At 50.8% G+C, this 18,234-nt stretch overlaps 2 protein-coding genes across 3 annotated transcripts in view; one reads left to right on the top strand and one right to left on the bottom strand.

Annotated features, from left to right (window-relative positions):
• Positions 1–2,591, top strand: part of MYBBP1A (MYB binding protein 1a) — a 53,583-nt gene extending 50,992 nt beyond the window's left edge. Inside the window, exons 26-27 of the mRNA XM_018919184.3 lie at positions 1,009–1,133; positions 1,972–2,591. Coding sequence (XP_018774729.2) covers positions 1,009–1,133; positions 1,972–2,470 — 624 coding nt within the window. The 3' untranslated portion in view covers positions 2,471–2,591. The remainder of the gene's footprint in view (positions 1–1,008; positions 1,134–1,971) is intronic.
• Positions 2,592–6,989: 4,398 nt separating this feature from the next.
• The window catches only part of LOC103820243 (sphingosine-1-phosphate transporter SPNS2), a 133,839-nt gene continuing 122,594 nt past the window's right edge, over positions 6,990–18,234 (bottom strand). For both annotated transcript variants that reach the window (XR_007779167.1, XM_050981941.1), the window contains 2 exons: positions 12,024–12,070; positions 6,990–9,913 (listed from right to left, as the gene is read on the bottom strand). Coding sequence is in view for 1 of the 2 variants with exons in the window: in XM_050981941.1 (XP_050837898.1) it covers positions 12,028–12,070 (43 nt within the window). In the remaining variant the exon portion in view is untranslated. The remainder of the gene's footprint in view (positions 9,914–12,023; positions 12,071–18,234) is intronic.

The raw sequence follows: 18,234 nt of genomic DNA, 5'->3' as shown, positions 1-18,234 counted from the left end.
CTTGTGATTGCTACATCCCACCTCACTTCCTACCAAAAGTACCTCTAGAGGGAATGCCTGGTTGGATCTGAGGGCAGAAAAGCCCTCCTGTCTGAAGGAGTGATCCACAGTCTTCATGAGCTGAACTCCAGAGAGAATCTGTGCAATGTTCAGCAAACACTTGTGGCATCTGCTTTCTTAGCAGCAGAAATACAGCCTGAGGTGCAGTGAGGGTGGGTTTTATCCCAGAGGATTGCTCTTTCCTCTCCCCTGAACTCCAGAGATCATGGTTCCCAAAACCAGACTTAATAGCTTTAAGAGCAGAGGTGAAGCTTTGTTCTGGGCCTTTGTTGTCCCTAATAAAAAAATATTTTTGAGCATGTATAGATTTTCTGTAGGTGACAAAATATGTCCCTAATGTGGTCTTATTTACTGGAGGAAAACACCATAAGCAGCAGAATTGCTGAAGCCCAGTTTCCTACTGATAAGCCCAGAGCTCAGACCACAGCCTGTTTCTTTGTGAAGAACTAATAGGAAAATGGGTGGAGCAGAGAGATTGTTTCCAAGGCTCTTGTAGGAGCTGAATAGCCTTTGAGACAGCCCTTTCTGCCTGGTTTGACTGAGGCTATGCACTGGGTTACCGAAAAGGGTGCCAGATCTTTAAAAACCAGACTGAACATGCTGCTGCTTTCCCCCTGGATGGGTACAGAGTCCTGTGTCTTCTTTTCCCTGCTCCCAGTCATGGACAGGAGAGGGGAGCAGACTGAAGCATCCTCCAGTTCTTTTTATGCCACTACAGTTCTCTTAGACTCCTGCCTCTCCTGGTGGAAACTCAGGTTTTCAGGCAAACCCAGTAGCTGATGGTGTGATGAGACTCACCAGAGTGAAGTGTTGCAAACAGGCTCAAGGAGGAGCCAGGCAGGATTGGTAATCCCTGCCATAGCCTTCCCTAGGAATGGCCTGTGCCCTGCTGCTGTGAGTGCCCCTCCCCAGCCCACTCTGCAGATTCCCTCTCCTTGCCTCTTACAGAAGCTGAGTGTGGAGCTGGCAGGGGTGGAGGAAGTGCTGCTCTCCCTGCAGCAGCTGGAGGACATTGGGAGCTCTCCACGGCTGGACTCTCTCTACTGGAACGTCATGCGCTGGCTCAATCACACGTACGTGGGCTTGGCTCCCTGGCATTCCACTCTCTGGGCCCCTCCTGCTGCTCTGCAGGGAGCTGGGGAGGGAAGGGAAGTCGAGGCAGCAACTTCAGGGTGGAGTTTATTGGAGCTCCTTGGTTGGTGGGGTTGAGACCCTCATGAATGCTTGTTTGGAATAGTACTGGGCTCATTGTTCCGTGTGCTTACATCTTGGGATTTGTCCTTGGTGGGAGAGGCTGTACCTGGTGACTGACATGTCTGGTGGGAGGGGCTGTACAGGTGACTGACATGTCTGGTGGGAGGGGCTGTACAGGTGACTGACATGTCTGGTGGGAGGGGCTGTACCAGGTGACTGACATGTCTGGTGGGAGGGGCTGTACAGGTGACTGACATGTCTGGTGGGAGGGGCTGTACAGGTGACTGACATGTCTGGTGGGAGGGGCTGTACCTGGTGACTGACATGTCTGGTGGGAGGGGCTGTACAGGTGACTGACATGTCTGGTGGGAGGGGCTGTACCTGGTGACTGACATGTCTGGTGGGAGAGGCTGTACCTGGTGACTGACATGTCTGGTGGGAGGGGCTGTACAGGTGACTGACATGTCTGGTGGGAGGGGCTGTACAGGTGACTGACATGTCTGCTGTCCTGTGCTGCCAGAAGACAAGCAAGCCAGGGCCACAGCAGGCATCACTCACCTCCCTGGGTGATACTCATCCTCACAGCCCTCATCCTCAGCCTGTGCTTCCTGCACCTTTCTGCTGCTGCTGCCTGTTCATGGACTGCCTGTCACATGGGTCACACTGTTCCCTGGCTGTAAATTAAGTTGCTGTTGGTTTTTGGCATTCTCTCTGCAGGAAGCCCAAGAAGGAGAAGACAGCCACCAAGCCCAGCCAGGGAGCGGAGCCGCTGAAGCGGAAGAAGAAAGGATTCCTGCCAGAGACCAAGAAACGCAAGAATCGCAAGAAAGGCACCCAGGAGAACGGGGTGGGAGCAGGGGAGGATGGAGAAGCAGCCCCAGAGGAGCAGCCCCTGGGAACACAAACCCCCAAGCACAAGAAAGGCCTCGTGTCTGGTGGCAGCAAAAAGCACCCAGACAGGGGGGGCAGGGAGAACGGGGTGGCAAAGGCGGGCGGTGGGGAACTCCCCACTGCTGATGGAGGAGATGCTGTGGCTGACAAAAAGAAGAAGAAAAGGAAGAGGAAAAACAGGAAAAGAAAAGGTGCTGCAGGTGATGAAGCTGAGCAGGTTCCAGCAAAGAAAACCAAGGGGAATATTGTCCAGGAGACCCAGCAGAAACAAGACAAAGCCAAGAAGAAAAGAAAAGTGAAACAAGCTCCGGTGCTGCAGGAGTAAACTCCATGGACTCAGCCAGGCCTGGCATGGCTAGCATGGCTCAGTAGACTGCTGAATTATCTTTAATATCTATAGTTTTTTTACTCTCCATGACTTTTAAATAAACCTTCCATCATGCTGAGCTCTAAAGCTGTGGGTCTGGCTTGTGTGAAGGGTTCAGCCTAGAGCACAGAGAGCTTCAGGAGGTTACATACCCTCCAGACTGTGGGAGATGGCCACTCTCTCTTCTCTGGCAGTGCCAGAGAATTCTGTCTCCATGATTCCCAAGGCAGAAGCAAGAGTCTGCTTTGGAATCCTTGGGAAGTTGGGGTGGGTGTGCTGGCACTGCTGAGTTAGTGGTCAAGCCTTGTGGGAGATTCAGAAGTGACTCCTAAAGGCTCATTCCTGTCCTGCCCAGGCCCAGCAGTGCTCACAGCTTTTCCGGTGGGGGAGATGCAGCCTCTGAAATGGCTGGGGTGAAATGGGTTTGCACAGGCAAACTCTGGGGTCAGCTATTCCCAGTTGGACCACCCTGCTATTGTCCATAACCACCATGATCTGGTTTTTCTTGCCTTTTTGCTGCTGGGTGCTGGAGGGGTCATGGCCCCTGTGGTAGTGCAGGGAATCAATAAATGAGTGAAACAATTGAAATGGTTGATGGATTGGCCACTGAGCCAGGCCTGTGTGCAGCCATGCAAGGCACCTGGAACAGCAGGCCTGCAGCAGTCTGGAGGTGACTGCCTGGAATTGCATCTGCTTATTTATCCCCAGGCTCCTGAATGCTGGGATGCCACCATCCCTTTGGAGAGTGCCAGGAGCAAGTTCTCCCAAGTGCTGGGTACCTGTCCTTGTTGAGAGCTGAGGCTCAAAGTGTTTGAAATGCTGCTCAAGTTGCAGTTGCCACCAAAGCCTCCCCTGCTCCTCCCCACCTGCCCAGCCCCCTGCTCCTGGATCCAGAACATGGGTCTGGGTGCCTGGCCCTGACTCCTCTCCAGCAGCTGAGGGAGCAGTGCTGGGTTAATGCTGGGACCTGATGGTCTTGAAGGTCTTTTCCAACCTTAGTAATTCTGTGACTCTCTGAAGGCCTCACTGCTCTTCTCCCTGCAGCAGAGGAGTTTGGTGCTGGCTCCTGGCAGAAGCTGTTGCTGGCAGAGGGAAGGGCTGTGCCTGTTGTGCCTTCAGCTCTCATCCTGCAGGTGGGTCTGTACCACCAGGCAGAGATAAGGGCACTGGAAATGTCATGCTGCTTTTGGAGGGAGTGAGAGAAGAGCTGCAAAGGGCTGTGTTTGCCTGTGGCTATTTATCTGCCTTTGCAACGATTCTCTGCTCAAATGGCACAGAACTCCTGGGCGACAGCAGCACAGACATCCCACTGCAGACCCACAGCTTCCACCTTCCCTGCCCAGCAGTGATTCCCCCAAGCTGAGCTGCACATCCAAGGTGTGTGCTGGCTCCTGGGAGCAGCAGGTGAAGCTGGAGTTTCTGTGCCCAAGTTCAGCAGGGAATCCTTCCTGTGCCTGCCTTTCACCTGTGCTCCCACAGCTGCTCCCTTGGCACTGGGGCAGTCAGGACTGAGGGGCACTGACTGTGGTGCTGCCTTGGAGGACACAGCCCTTGTGCAGGCTGGATGAGGAGGAGCTGGCAGGGGCTCTCCAGGTCAAGATGGGCACAGATTGGGCAGGAGGTGAAGGGCAGCTCTCCTTGTGCCCACCTTGGATGCTGCTGGCTTCCAGCCTCTGAGGGCTTTGCAGAGGTACCCAGCCAGGTGGAGATTTGGGTGCAGGTGTGTCACCAGGACACTGCAGGAGGTGGCTGGTTCCTGCTCTCCATGGTGCCCCCACGCTTGTCTGAGCAATTCAGGGCTGCACTCACCCTGCTGGACCTTTTCTCCCAAAGCACTTCCTCATCTGGAGCTGGCTGTTGGCTGGAATATCTGCTGTTGCAGCCTAAAGAAGAGCTGCAAATCTCTTCTCTGTTCCCAGGCAGAAGGGGTTGGCAAAAACTGCCAGTCCTGTCTCCAGGAAAAGGGGCACCTCTGCTCCAAATGGGCCTGGGGATTGACCCTGGGGATGCTGCCCTGCCTCTGCCATTTACTGCTGAAAGCTGGTTCATTGCCTCGTTAAAACCTCAATCCCAGCTAAGCCCCTCCAGCTGTCCCCAGTGATGACTTTTCATGTATTATGCAAATGCAGCACACAGGAGGCCAGCAGGTCACGGCTGTCCCTGGTTTAATGATCCAGAGGGGCTCCAAAGGGGACAAGGGGCTTCAGATCTGAAGTGTCTCACTAATGATTTCTTTCTTTGTGCTTGTTGTGTAGGACATGCTGGGATTTTGTGCCTCTGCTGTGGGGAACCAGAGGAGGAACGGCAGGCAGGGGTGGTGGGTGGGAGGTAAGAGTGAGCTGGAGGAGAGAGCTCTGTCCAGGCAGACAGGGAGGGAATCCTCTCCTGCCTGCAGAGAGCAGCTGTGGCACCCAGAGCCACCACACTGAGGCCACAGGGCCTGGTTGAGCTCTCTGGGATACCTGCCAGGGTCACTGCAGAGAAGAGCTGGTGTGGATCAGCTCGTCACTGTCACTGCAGGAAGGGCAGAGCACGAGGCCAAAGCTGTGCCAGCTGCTGTTTCTGACACAGGGATGGCCATTGGGCAGTGCCAGCTGTCAGGCTGGAGAGGCTGACTGGCCTCTCCTTTCTGTGCCCATGGGTGTGTTCAGTGTCCAAGAGTGCTCAAGGGGAAAAGGGACAGGAGAGCTGCAGGGCACAGTGCAAGTCATGCTGCTCTCTTTGGCCAGTGAAATTACCTGACTTTGGGCTGGCTCTGATGCACTGCTTATAGAATGCAGTCACTAATCCAGCAACTCAAACTGTGCTTCACCAGCTCTTATTTGGGCCTTTTAATAATCACAAAGGTTTTGTTTTACTTGATTTCAGGTCCTGTCTGTTGCTTGACCATGAGGGCTTTAGATGACTGAGCATGCTCTGATTTAAAAGAAGCCTTTTCTTCTCAGCTGCCCTGGGCTCAGAGCTCAGAGCTCCATGGCTCTTCTGGGTGCAGAGCAGCCCCAGGCCCTGGGCACTGAGCTCCGGGGAGGGGTGCAGTGCTGGAGAATGGCCAAAGCCATGGGATAAATCCAGGGAGTCCCAAGAGGGTGGGCAGGCCCTGGCACAGGTGCCCAGAGCAGCTGGGGCTGCCTCATCCCTGGAAGTGTCCAAGGCCAGGCTGGACAGGGCTTGGAGCAGCCTGGGATAGGGAAAGGTGTCCCTGCCATGGCAGGGGTGGAATTAATTGGTCTTTATGGTCCTTCCAGCCCAAACCATTCCATGATTCTGTGATTTCTGATGTAATATCCAGAGAGATTTTGCCAGGGACTCTGGGCAATGGGTGCAGTGTTGGAGTTGCTCAGGAGAGGCTGCCATGCCATCAGCACCTCTGCACAGTGTGATCAGTGTAAATGCACCAGTGACTGCAGGGCACTGCAGCACAAAGAGCATCAAGGCCAGCTCAGGAGAGGGTCAGGGCAGTCACCCTGTGCCAGCCCACGAGCTGTTGTTTGTCACAGCGTGGGTGGCCCTGTGAGCTCTCCAGGCAGTCAGGGGTTTGGAGGTTTTGTGAAGCAGGGATGGGGAGTGAACAAATGTGTGGGGGCACATGCATAACACACACACATGGATATGGCTCTGATCCAAACCCAGTGTGCACAGCACACTCTTCTTAGCAGTAGTTGATGGATGGAAGCTAAAGCTGCTGAGCTTCAAAGCTTATATATCTGCTGGAACATCAGAATTTGGAAAATTATTCTTAATCAAGTAATTTACAAGAATGATTAAGCTGAAAGCCCCGAGGAGCACTGACAAAAGGCCATCAGGGATGGCTGTTTTAAGGGACAGAGCCTTTGCTTTTGTGGTTTTGTGGTTTGGACACTGCCCTGTGCTGAAGGACTCTGAAGGGAGGCCCTGCTGTGGGAGGGTCTCTCCCAGCTGGTCAGGGGAGCCTCAGACACCTTTGTCTGTGTGTCACAGCAGCCCAAGGCTGAGCTGCTCCCAATGCAGCAGGACCAGCCCCTTCTCTCCTGCTATCCTGTCAGCTTGGTGGGCATGGCTGCTGTGGGATCACTGGAGGAGGGCAGCCTTGATGCCCGCTGTGGGACCACCTGGGAACCATTTCCTGCCTTCCTGAGCACCCAGCCCATCAGCACCGACCCATTTTCATCAGTCCATCAGCCAGGTCCTCTGTTGTGCTGTGAGGGGCCTGAATGGGGCTGGAGCAGGACCCCACCTCTGTCAGGCCCACACTGACTCCTTCCTCCAGCTCTGCTCCTGGCTGGATCCAGCTCTGGCGAAAAGGAGGCTGTAATCCACCACCTTCCCTACTCCTGGTGTTATTTCTCCACAAACTCCAGGCAGGCTGGTGTCCAGGGAAGTTCTTGGCAGCCCTGTGGCTGCTGGAGCTTGGAGCATCCTCATCCCAGGGACCACAGGAGTGCACAACCAAGAGGCGACACAAGAAAAAGAGCCAGGGGGTACATTTTAAATACTTTTATTTCTTAATTTACATAAAGGTATATATTTGGCTTATCTTTTTTTTTTATACTCTGAGATTCACAATCAATTGCTCTTAAAAAATAAAATAGTCATTTGCTTCTGAAAGAAATCAGAAAACTATTTTATACTCCTCCCTTGTATAACAAGAAAATACACTAATACTCCCATACCTCACATAGTAAAAGTGATTGTAAGTGCTGGTTTACCAGACAATAAAGCCAATGGAGAAGAGAAGAAGGATTTGGGGTGGAGCTTGGGAGAACTCTGCTTCCCAGAGCACAGCCAGACATTTTTGGGGTTCAGTCACCCTGACTTAAGGGGAGAGACTCCTGGGGCCACCCAGACCTGCTCTGGGAGCGGTGGCAGCAGGAGCCACTTGGGTTGGCAGCTTGCTGCCTTTTGGGTCACTCTCTTGCTTCTTTGGGCAGGTGCCATTGCCTCAGTTTCCCACACAGTGTGCAAACCACCCGACTGCCAGTGCAGGATCAGCTGGGGGGGGTTAATGCTTTAAAAAAATCCCCTTTATGGAGTGGAGTAGAAGAAAACCCTCGTGATTAACTGAGGGGCAGCTGGAGCCTCCCTGGTGCCTCTGGACACTTGCACAGACCCTGCTGAATGCAGCAAGGATCTGAAGAAGCCTGAGCCTCCCTCTCTTAGCCTGGAACATGTGAGAGCAGGGATTCAGGGATCCCTTGGTGAAGGTAGGACTCACTCTTACTCCTTTGTTTGCTCCCTTCCCTCTGTTCTTGTCTAAACAGAATCCACAGCATTTCCTTCATGTGCACAAAGGATAAAAGCAGCACTGAGCTCTGGCAGGGACTGGAGCCTGTCACAAACAAGGATTGCCAGTGACATTACAGAACACTTCAGTTCCCTTTTCATTGTTGACTCCTGAGAATTAAGTTTAAGGAGAATTCCTAATCTCTGAACCTTAGCAGAAATGTTCCATTTTGTTGACAATAAATACTACAACAGAGAGCCTATCAGAAAAGCAATTTAGAAAATGTGGTTAATCTTCTTTGGTCTCTGAGATGAAATGACTGATTGTTGGGTTGCTTTTTGTTTCCTTTTAAACAGCTTAAAAAGGAATGTCTTAATGGGAATCAGAAATTCATGTGCCTTTAAAGCCAAGAGTTTGGCTCCCAGACTACAGCTGCTGTGTTTCCCCTCCCAGTGTAAATAGTGGCACGAGGTAGGAAGTGAAGCATTGTTGGGATTTGCTTTGCTTTGTTATTTCTAGCACCTGCTTGCTCAGGCACTAGAGGAACACTTCTGGCTCTGGTTCTTTAGCCAAGTCTTAGAGCTACTGTTAAGGAATTTCAGGTGACAGAACCCTTGCAGAGGAGTCCTGGGAGGTCTGGGAGGAGGGAAGGCTCAGGGAATGACAGGAAGCCCCAGCCTGGGCAGGGACCTGCTATGGGGTGAGCACCTGCAATTAGAACCATGTCTGCTGCAGTGCTGTAGGCCCCAGCACATCCTGGCAGGGAATGGGAGAGAGATAAACCCAGATTTACTAACAGTACCTTGCTGTGCCTGAGAAATCTTCTGGCACAACCAGGACAGCAGCTCCAGCCTTAACTCACATCTAGTTCTGCTCTGACATTTCCTGAGCTGATTTAGTCCTCCTTGGACCCCAAGTGCCTTTCATGTAGCAGCCTGGTCCTCTTCAGGACCTGTGCTCCCCTTCCTCCCCCCTCCAGCTGACACAGCACAGCTTTGGCTCATGGAGGCCAGGTCCAGGAAACAAGACTCCAGTGCAATGGCACCATGACATGCTTCTGCATTTCAGTCTCACCCAGTGCAGGACTGGCCTTGTCTGAAAGCTCTCAAAGGCACCTTTGTAAAGGTACAAGTACACCCCAGTGCCAGGTCAGGCTGGGTGTGCAGGAACCCAGGCACTGCTCTGAAGGCAGTGTCAGCCACCTGCTTTGGGATATTGGCAGGGAGAATTAGCATTGACAGTCTGAGTGATATGGTATCATGTAAACAAAGCACGAGGTCACTGGCACAGCAGTATTGCACTCCCAGGCCCAAGGGGCAGTCATTCAGCCAGGTGGGTTTTGGTATTTTCAAAGCCTGTGAACCTCCTAGGAAGGCTGAATTTAGCATATGGAAAACTCCAGAGCCTGTAGGGATTTCTGTCCAACGTTCTTCTGGGCCTTTCTGTGACAACCACCAGCATACCCAGTGCAGTGAAACTCTCTCCTCTGTCCCATTGCCCAGTCTCAGTGACAGGTAGGTCAGCCCCTGGAAGTTTTCCTGTGGTGCCCTTGCAGGACCTGGCACCAGAGCACTGAGAGGAGGAGAGCTATGGACGTTATTTATGTCTGCTATGGTTGCACAGGCAGCTCCAGATTTCAAATGTTTAAATAAAAAATCTATCTAAGTATATATATATATATCTCATCTAATGTCTCCAGCAGAGATAAAGCATCTTATAACATATTTAAATAAAAAATAATAATCTGAATCAAGCCTTCAGTGTCAAAGAAAAGGTGATGTACAGAACAGGTCCTCAACTAGTGCAGTCTGTGGGAGTGGGAGTGCTGGCAGAGCAGCAGCATTCCATAGGACACCAGCTGCCCTACAAACAATGTGACTTCATTGGCTACAACTAAAACCATTTACACAATCTACAGTTGCTCACTTGGGCAGCTTTTTCTGGGCTCAGTGGACAGTTGGTTTCCATGCTCAGGGGACCCCCTGAATGTCCTCACGTTCCAGAAGTTGCCATGTTGCCGGCTGCCCTGCTCATCTCCTGGTGCCTGACCCTGCAGGCTGGAGAGAGGGATGGACTTGGTGTGGAGACCCCCTCTGTGATGTGGAGCTGAAGGATCCACTGATACCCAGCACAGGAGGGCTTCCAGACTGAGATTGGTGTGGTGGGAGCAGGAGTCCACGTGTCCTGGCCTTCACTGGCAGCTGCAAACAGGGAACAGAAGGTGGTTACTGGGGAAGCTCCAGGTATGGATTGCTGGTGGTGCAGCCCAGCAGATCCTGGGGTGGTGGGGGCCAGCTAAGAGACTGTCCTGGTTTGAAAAGGAAGTGAGCTGGTTTGGAGGTTGTGGTCAAACCAATGGGCACTCAGATTTGAATATTGGCACCTGTGTGGCCACTGAGGACATGGATATGCCTTGAGAACACAGGGGGTTAAAAGCAGAGAACTCCCAGGGGAACTTTCTCTTGGTTCTGGTCCATGAAAGAGGTCAGACCTCTCTCTTATTGTAAGTTAATGAAGTCCTTCCCTTTATTCCTAAGCTGGAGCCTGCTTTGCTCTGTTTCTAGTCACATCTCACAGCAGACATTAAGGAGAATATATTTTCACGGGGTCACTGGCAATGCACTCTGTCAAACCATGACAGAGACCCCTGGTGTCTGTGCAAGCAGGGGGTGGCAAAGCCTGCCCATTGTGGAGGCAGTACTTGGGGATGTGCTGAAGCCATTTGCAATGGGAACAGAGGCACTGTGACCCTGGCCCAGCCTGCTCCAGGAGGTGACTGGCAGCTGTGTAGCCCTTAAGGGCAGCTCTGGAGGCACAGCTGCTCCTGCTGTGGGCTGAGGCAGCTCAGCACAGGACAGGCTCCATTCCTGTGGACTGTTTCTGACCCCCTCAGTTTACTAAAGAGGGGCTGCCTTGTGCCCTAAATTGTCCTTTTAGAAACAGCTGTCCCCTGGAAAGCCCAGCTCAGGTGCCAGCCCAGCAGAGCCCAGCTCAGTGTGCTGCTGGCACAGCAGAGCAGGCACTGCCTGTGGCCCATGCTGGCTTCAGGGAGCATGTCAGCCCCTCTCCTCTCTGCTGAGGTACCACTGTGGGGGCCTCTCTAGCAGCCAACTGCTGTCCTAGGTAATGGGGCAAGGAATACCTGTTCTCTCACTGCAGGATTTCCTGTGAGAGGGTTTGTGCTCCATGTTATGCAGGAAATTGCCCCTCACCTTAAAAATTAGTGGCTGCTGCATTACAGAAAAATTCCCCTATGATGGGGCCTTGGTTTCTTTCAAGCTGTATAAAACTGGACCAAAAAAGATGAAAGTGCAGTGTAAAAACCTTGGCGTGCCCAGGACACAGGCAGTGTGGTTTGTAAGTCACTGGTTTATAAGGCAAGTTTCAGTAACAGCACCAAGGATTTCCTCCCAGATTGGTTGATGGCATTTTTAAAACAACCCTCCAACTTTATCTAGAAGCTACTGTTAAATAATACTGTGTGAATACACATCCAGCCCAGAACCTGCAAACTCCAGGCAGCCCCATGCCCAAATCCTCTCCCCTCTGTGGAAATAACACATCTGCTGTGCTAGAGATTGCATGAAATCTTTTCCCTCAAAAGGCCATTCTGAAGTGTCTTATTGAGTTCTGATTTTCTGATTAGTCTTTCAATGCATTTAATTTATGGGAAAGAAATCTCCTCTTCAAAAACTTGCTGTAATTAATTTTGGCTGCAGTAAAATGCTGGGAAGTGTTTATCACTGGTGGCAGCTCCAAGCAGCATTGCTGTGGCTGTGGGGGAGTGATAAGGGCAGCATGAACACAAGGGACAGGGTGGGCAGCAGGAAGGGGACGGTCCCTGGTCCCTCTGGCTCAGAGGTGTTGCCCTGGATCAAGGGTTGCAGAGGGGACAGGGTCAGGTGCTGCCAGGAAACACTTTCTGCAGACAATCTGGACTATGCCAGAAATGGTGGTTTGGTAGCAGCCCATGTTTGACCCTGAGCAGGGCAGCAGGAGGTGTTGTGAACACCAAAAGGTTTTCAGTTCTGGCCTGGGACAGTCACACTGGTCAAGGGGACATGGGTAACATGGGCTTTTCTGCTCAAAGAAGGGAACACCAGGTTCTGGAAGCAACTCAGTACCACAAAGGACACTTGAGTTGACCCCTGGTTTCCCTGTTCTTGATTTGCTCTGCTTTGGGCTGAGGGTGGCAAAGGTGCAATCCAGAGCTGGCTAAGGAAACTTCTCTGCAAGAAGGAAAGAAATGGGCTGACAGGGGTTTGGAGCAGAGCTGTAGCTTGAAACCTGCAGCTGGTTTGGGTCACTCACCGTCTCAGACTTTCACAGAGGCTGGTGGCATCACAAGCTGATTCACCCTGGTGAAGAGAAAACAAAAGTGTTGTGTGAGAGCTGCAATTAGCAAAAAAACAGATTCCTAATAACATACCAGCCTGGTAAATCCAGGTTTTGGTTGCTTAACAGTGTCTGAAGAAGTGGGACATTAAAAATTGTCCTGCACAACGGTATAAAGCTGAAACCTTGTCACATGGGGGTGCCTGACAGCAATGCTGACAATGTCTGGTACATGCCAAATAGCACTGCTGGCACTAATTGACAAGGATTTGGGAAGGTCCCAAAGGCTTCCAGGTAGCTGCTATTTCCCTAAGACAGTACAAGATTGTACAGTGGCTGTTGGTGTCCTTCAGACTGACAGCACAAATGTAAACAGTCATCACTGATAAAAATGAAGTTAAGGAAAAGTGAGTTGTCTTTCAGTTTGCAGCTCCTGAAGACCTGCTGCTGTTCCAGGCACCTGCTCCCAGGTGATGGGCAGTGTGTGGCAGGGACTGCTGTGTTACCAGGCAGGAGCTGTCCTGCAGCTCCTGGGATGAGGGCAGCAAGGGGACAGCTCCTGTCTGCTCTGAGGGACACAGGGACAGCAGAAATAGTCCTGCCAAGGCCATCCCTTGCTCCTGCTGCTTGTCCTTGCAGGAGATCCAACCTGGAAAATTCAACCTTCCTCAGCATCAGCTCCTCTCCTGTCCCCTGCCACGCTGTTCTTGTTACTCAGGGGAGTAACAAGGAGCGTGGCAGGGGACAGGAGCGAGTGCCTTTGACAGTGTCACACACAGCAGGGTCCCCTGTGAACTGTCAGAGGTGACATCCTTGCACTCTGAGACCTTTGGACCTCAGTGGGAACACCTGGATTCTTACAACACTGGGAACCAGCACACCCACAGACCTGCCCTGACAAGGCTGTGTGAGTGCTTTACCCAAGGGCTCTCTGGCTGCACTTGGGCAGCAGCAGCAGCTTAAATAAACCTGAGTTACAAAGGGAGAGTCTCCATCTACCAATGGAAATCAGCTGTGCCGGTGTTGGGGTTTAGGACTTTTCTTTTTGTTTAATTCTCTAAAAAATTTTCTGCTATATGTGTTGCTAGGAGATAATAACAATGAGGTTATAAGAGAGGCAAAAGAAGTGGCCACAGCTCAGGGGAGGGGTCCAGCTGGCTGTTCTCTCTTTTTACCTGGGGGTTTCTCTGGGAAAGGCAGAGATAACGAGAGAATTGGGCTGGGGAAAAAAAACAACAGAGGGGCTGGGTCAGCTGCTGGCTCTCTTGCTCTTTGGAGGAGGAGGAGGAAGAGGAGGAGGAGGGTCAAGCTCTGCTTGGGGGAGGGAATTCGCTGCCACAGCTGGAGCCCAGCCCGGTCCTGCTTCTTCTGCTGTGGGTGAACCTCTGCTTGTGAGAGCAGCCATGGAACTGGCACTTTATGAACACCAAAGGATCCTTCACCATCTGCTGGGGTGCCTCAGGGAGACCTCAGCATCCCTGAGCTCCTTCCCTCACCTAGGGAGCCTCTTCTGGCTCTGTTAGGGAGCTGGGCTGCTGCTGCCAGGGTTTTCTGAACACTGCAGCCCACACTCCTGGCCTGCAGTGACAGCTGCGGAATTTCTGACACATCTCATCTACCACCCCGGGATATTGATCCTCCCTGCCTTTCCACCTTGCTGCTCCGAGGTTCCTGCTACATCTCCTTTTGCTGTTCTGAGGGGGTACCAGGTTCAGCTGCCCTGAGGGTTCAAAGAAGTCCCTCCTCCACCCTGTCCGGCCGGCCGAGCCGCCATTACCGCGTGAGGGAGGTGAGGCCGAGCCCGCGCCACAGCGCCCCCTGCCGGCCCGGGGGAGTCCCCGCCCCGCCCTGCCCGCCGGGAGCCAGCAGCGCCCCTGGTGGCCGTGCCAGGAACTGCACCCAGGGGAAGGTCCCTTCTCTGCAGCGGGACAAGGCTGGGCTGGGCTTGTGCTGCTGCTGCTGGCTGGTTTGTTATACACATCTTCCAGTAAAAGAACTGTTGGTTCCCATATCTTGGCCTGAAAGACCCTTAATTTCAATACTATAATAAGTCAGAGGGAAGGGGGTTACATTTTTCGTTCCAAGGGAGGCTCCTGCCTTCCTTAGCAGACACCTGTCTTTCAAAGTAAGAACCAAACTGCCCCAGTGTGGTGTTACATTTTAGTTAAATGGTTTGCTCTGTCTCACCCCTCGAAAATGTACGGTTTATTCCAAGCCTGTGATCCTCCCCTGCAGTATCATGCATCTGTAATCCATTGGCCCAAGGCTTATTCTGCTCCCACTTTGAATCTCCCTGTTGGGCTGTGCGAGGGATAACAGATCCTCCCTTGGCCCTTCTCTCCCTAGGCTCTCACTCCCTCCCTCCCCGTTCCCCCCTTCTCCCTCAGAAACCACGCTGCTCCCAGGGCTGGGACCCCCGATAAACCCTCACCTAATCAGCAGCCTCAGAAGCCGTGTGGAGTCTCCTTGCCTTCCTGCTGCTACCAGGGAACACAGAGCTCAGGGGGACCCCAGGACTCCCCAGGGACCCTCAAAGGAACCACGCCACCCCAGCAGGGGTTTGTAAATCTGCTGTCACAGGCAGCTTCTCTCTGCAGCACTGAAACCCTCGGACAGTGCACAGGGAGCATCGCAGAGCTGCCACTGCCCGAGGCCTGTCACTGACGTATTTTATGGAAAATCTTTTTTTTAGGATTTTTCCCTCTTGAAAGCTGAGAGGCTTCAAGAACAAAATGCAAACAATTTTTATCTGCTACTGTAGAATGTAACAGGTGGATCTGTGATTGGTCTCATTTAGTTGTTTCTAATTAATGGCCAATCACAATCCACGTGTCTAAACTGTCTTGGTCAGAAAGAAACTTTTGTTATTCATTTTTTTCTATTCTTAGCTAAGTCTTCTAATGAAATATTTTCTTCTATTCTTTTAGTATAGTTTTAATATAGTATATATCATAAAATAATAAACCAAGCCTTCTGAACATAGAATTAACTTTCTCATCTCTTCCCTCATCCTAAGACCCCTGTGAACAACACATCAGAGGCCCTGTCAGGTGACAGATTCTCAGGAAACATCACTCTCCTTTGGACACATTAACACTTAGTTGTGGCTCTTCACCACACTTTGCACCTGACCCAGAATGCTGTTTTTCACTGAAATAGATTCAAACATGTTCCAGGATAAAACATGTTTGAATCCAGCCTGTAATTTCCCTTTAGGAAGGGACACAGGGGGACCAGTCACAAGTGGCAGCCCTCAGCAGATTCCTCCTGTCTGAACTTCCTCAGATGTCATGAAGTTAAAATCATCTCCAAAAGGTCTTGTAAACACATTAAAACAGTATTCAGGGGACACCTTCCAAGAAATCTCTGCATCAGGAATTGGTCCAGTTCAGCCCACAGCTCTTAACTTCACACCAACCCCACAGGTCTCCAAGGTGCACAGAAGCCTCTGTGCTTTTTCTGCCTTTCCAGGCTATAAACTGAAACATTTCTGATGGAAGAGCTGACCCAAGTTTCTTCATGCAAGTCCCATTCTTGGTGACCCCACTGCACTGGAAATCACATTGTATTGAACATTGGAATTGTGCAGAATACATCAGAGAAAACGACCTGGGCATGCTACAGCCAACTGTGAAAGTAGGAAGCAAGCCATGGAATGTCACAAAACATTCAGAGAACACTGGAACTCCAGAGGTTTGAGTGAGCCACAATGTTTGAAAGTCCTATCCCTTGGCACATCATTGCATGTTCTTAGAGGACACAGAATCCATACAAAAATTTAGTTTTGCCATGACTTTAGCATGGACCTGCATTGCTGACACAACTGGAACTACACACAACTTTCCTGCTTGTTTAACAGTTTAGCCTCCTATGGGATAAAATGTAGCACCCTTTTATTTTAACACATTTCTCTCAAGTTCTGCTTTATCTCTGTTTCACAGATGGGAACAGAGGCCTGGAGGGGCTAATCCTGAAATGCTTTTCAAAGATTTGATGGGAAATTAGACTGCATGTGACTTGTGAACCTGCTGGGGAGAGAAATTGCTTTCAGGGATCACACAGGAAGCTGGTGGACAGGAGAGAGAACTGAAATAGTCCCCAAATTTGGGACAGTGCCTCCTCAGTCCCTCTGAAGCCCTGTGCTGCAGACACTGGTCACTGCCACCACCAGTGGCAGTGGGGCTTAGTTTATGGGTCAGGTGGGATTTTGTTTACTTTTTTAAAAGCAAATCTACAAATAATAAATTTTAAAATCTCTTAGGTGACAAAATGTAGTACATGGGCTTAAAATAACAAGGCTCAAGAGCATCTAAATCCCCCATTAAGTACCACTTGCCTTTCTAATAACGATAATCCCACACTGAATGGATCACTGAACATTGGCTCCCAAATTGTTCTGTTTGCTCTGCAGTGTTTTTATAAGATTGTGAATATTTTCATTCCTTGAAGAGAGTAGGGTGGGAACCAGTCTGTTATTTCTGGAGGAGGAGGAAACTCACCCAAACTGCCTTTCAAGAACAGAAGCTGTGCAACTTTTTTAGTGGTTTTTTTTTTTTTTACAGACTCCTCCAGCAGTTAAAAACGTGGCTGATTCTCTCTAACTCCATCACTTCCTCTCCTGTCAAACCTAAATATTTCTCCTAGATCCTATCAAGCCATTTCCATGCACTGTGACAGCATCTATAATTCTGAAGTATTTATAAGGCTGTCTGTTTAATATTAAACTACATGCTCTAGAGCTGTTAAATATTTATGCTATGTAAAATGGATCTAATTTCACTGCACCTCGGCCGGTTAGAGACCTGCATGGGGACAAGACAGCCAATTTAAGATAACAGATGACTGGCCAGGATCTTTTACAGGTCAGCCATGCTCTATTTCAGGAATTGGGCAGGATTATTCTCCAGATGCTCTATGCCTTCCAGCCTTGCTGGTCCCCAGGCCAGCAGCTAATGGAGATTACAGGTTGTAGTGCAGCCAGCACTGCTGGGCACTCCCAGGGACTTGAAAGGATTCCTGCTGCCTACACGCAGGGCAAGAACCGTCTGCTCCACCCTGGGCAGCAAGGGGAGAAGCCAGATGGCCCCACTCACCTGTCTGCTCCAGCTGTGAGGATGTGTGTGCCACTGAGCTCCTGCTGAGCTCCAGGGATGTGTCACCTCTGTCCCTGAGCTCCAGCCAGGAGCAGGGTGCCAGGAAGGAGGACACAGCTCAGTGTGTGGAGCACTGCTGTGCCCAAGGCTCCAAGAGAGGCTGTGCTTGCAGAAAGCTTTAGGGAATGCTGCCAGCCTGGTTCATGGCAAGTTTCATGCCTAAGTTAAACACCACCTGTGTTTCAGTACCCTGCAGCTTTCCCAAAGCCCAGTTTAGTTTTCTTGCTGTCTAAACAAGCCAGACTCTGGTTTTTGTATCTGAGAAGCACATTAGGAAATGTTGTCCTGGTTTTTACAGCCTGCTGTACTTAACATCACTTAATTTTTACAACCAACAATAAAATGCTCCAGTAGGGTCCTTCTAGCCTGAAAATAAATCAGTTTTTGAGTTATTGAGCAGGAGTTTATTAGTATTGAGTTGCTGAGCTGGACCTCATTCAGCAGACAGAAGTACAGGGGCTACAGAGGCAGCTGGACCACTGGACTTAGCAGCAATTCCTGCCAGTGATTAAGGATCCTTGTCCTTAATTTCAGTGGAGAGAATTGTGTTTTTCTACTGGAATGTGCCATCAAATGCCTGTCTGAAGCAGTGCTTTAGGAAGGGACACAGGGGCACCAGTCACAAGTGGCAACCCCCAGAAGATTCCTCCTGTCTGAACTTCCTCAGATGTTGGGAGGTTAAAAACATCTCCAAAAGGTCTTGTAAACACATTAAAACATGAAATTTTAGATGATAAAAAGTCCATGGCCAGACATCCTTGAAAGGTAAGGAGATTTTCTGGCCTTATCTATGAAAAACAAATCTATTTTCAAACACTGCCAGCTAAAGGGTGTTTTTTGCATCAGAGCAACATCACCCTCCAGCTGTGCCTCAGGGATGATGAGCAGCCCAGCCAAATACAGCAGGCTGAAATTCCAGCTACTGAAACAGCAGCATTCAGAGCTGATGTTGCTGCCTGAGACTGGACAAGGAAAACAGAGGCTAAGGATGGTCACTTGTAGCTCCACAGCTGCTGTAAGAGTGAATTTCATCA

Source organism: Serinus canaria, chromosome 19 (assembly GCF_022539315.1).
Source record: "Serinus canaria isolate serCan28SL12 chromosome 19, serCan2020, whole genome shotgun sequence".
NCBI lineage: Eukaryota > Metazoa > Chordata > Aves > Passeriformes > Fringillidae > Serinus > Serinus canaria.
Note: the sequence above shows the minus strand (reverse complement) of the source record. Positions and strands in the feature narration are given on the sequence as shown.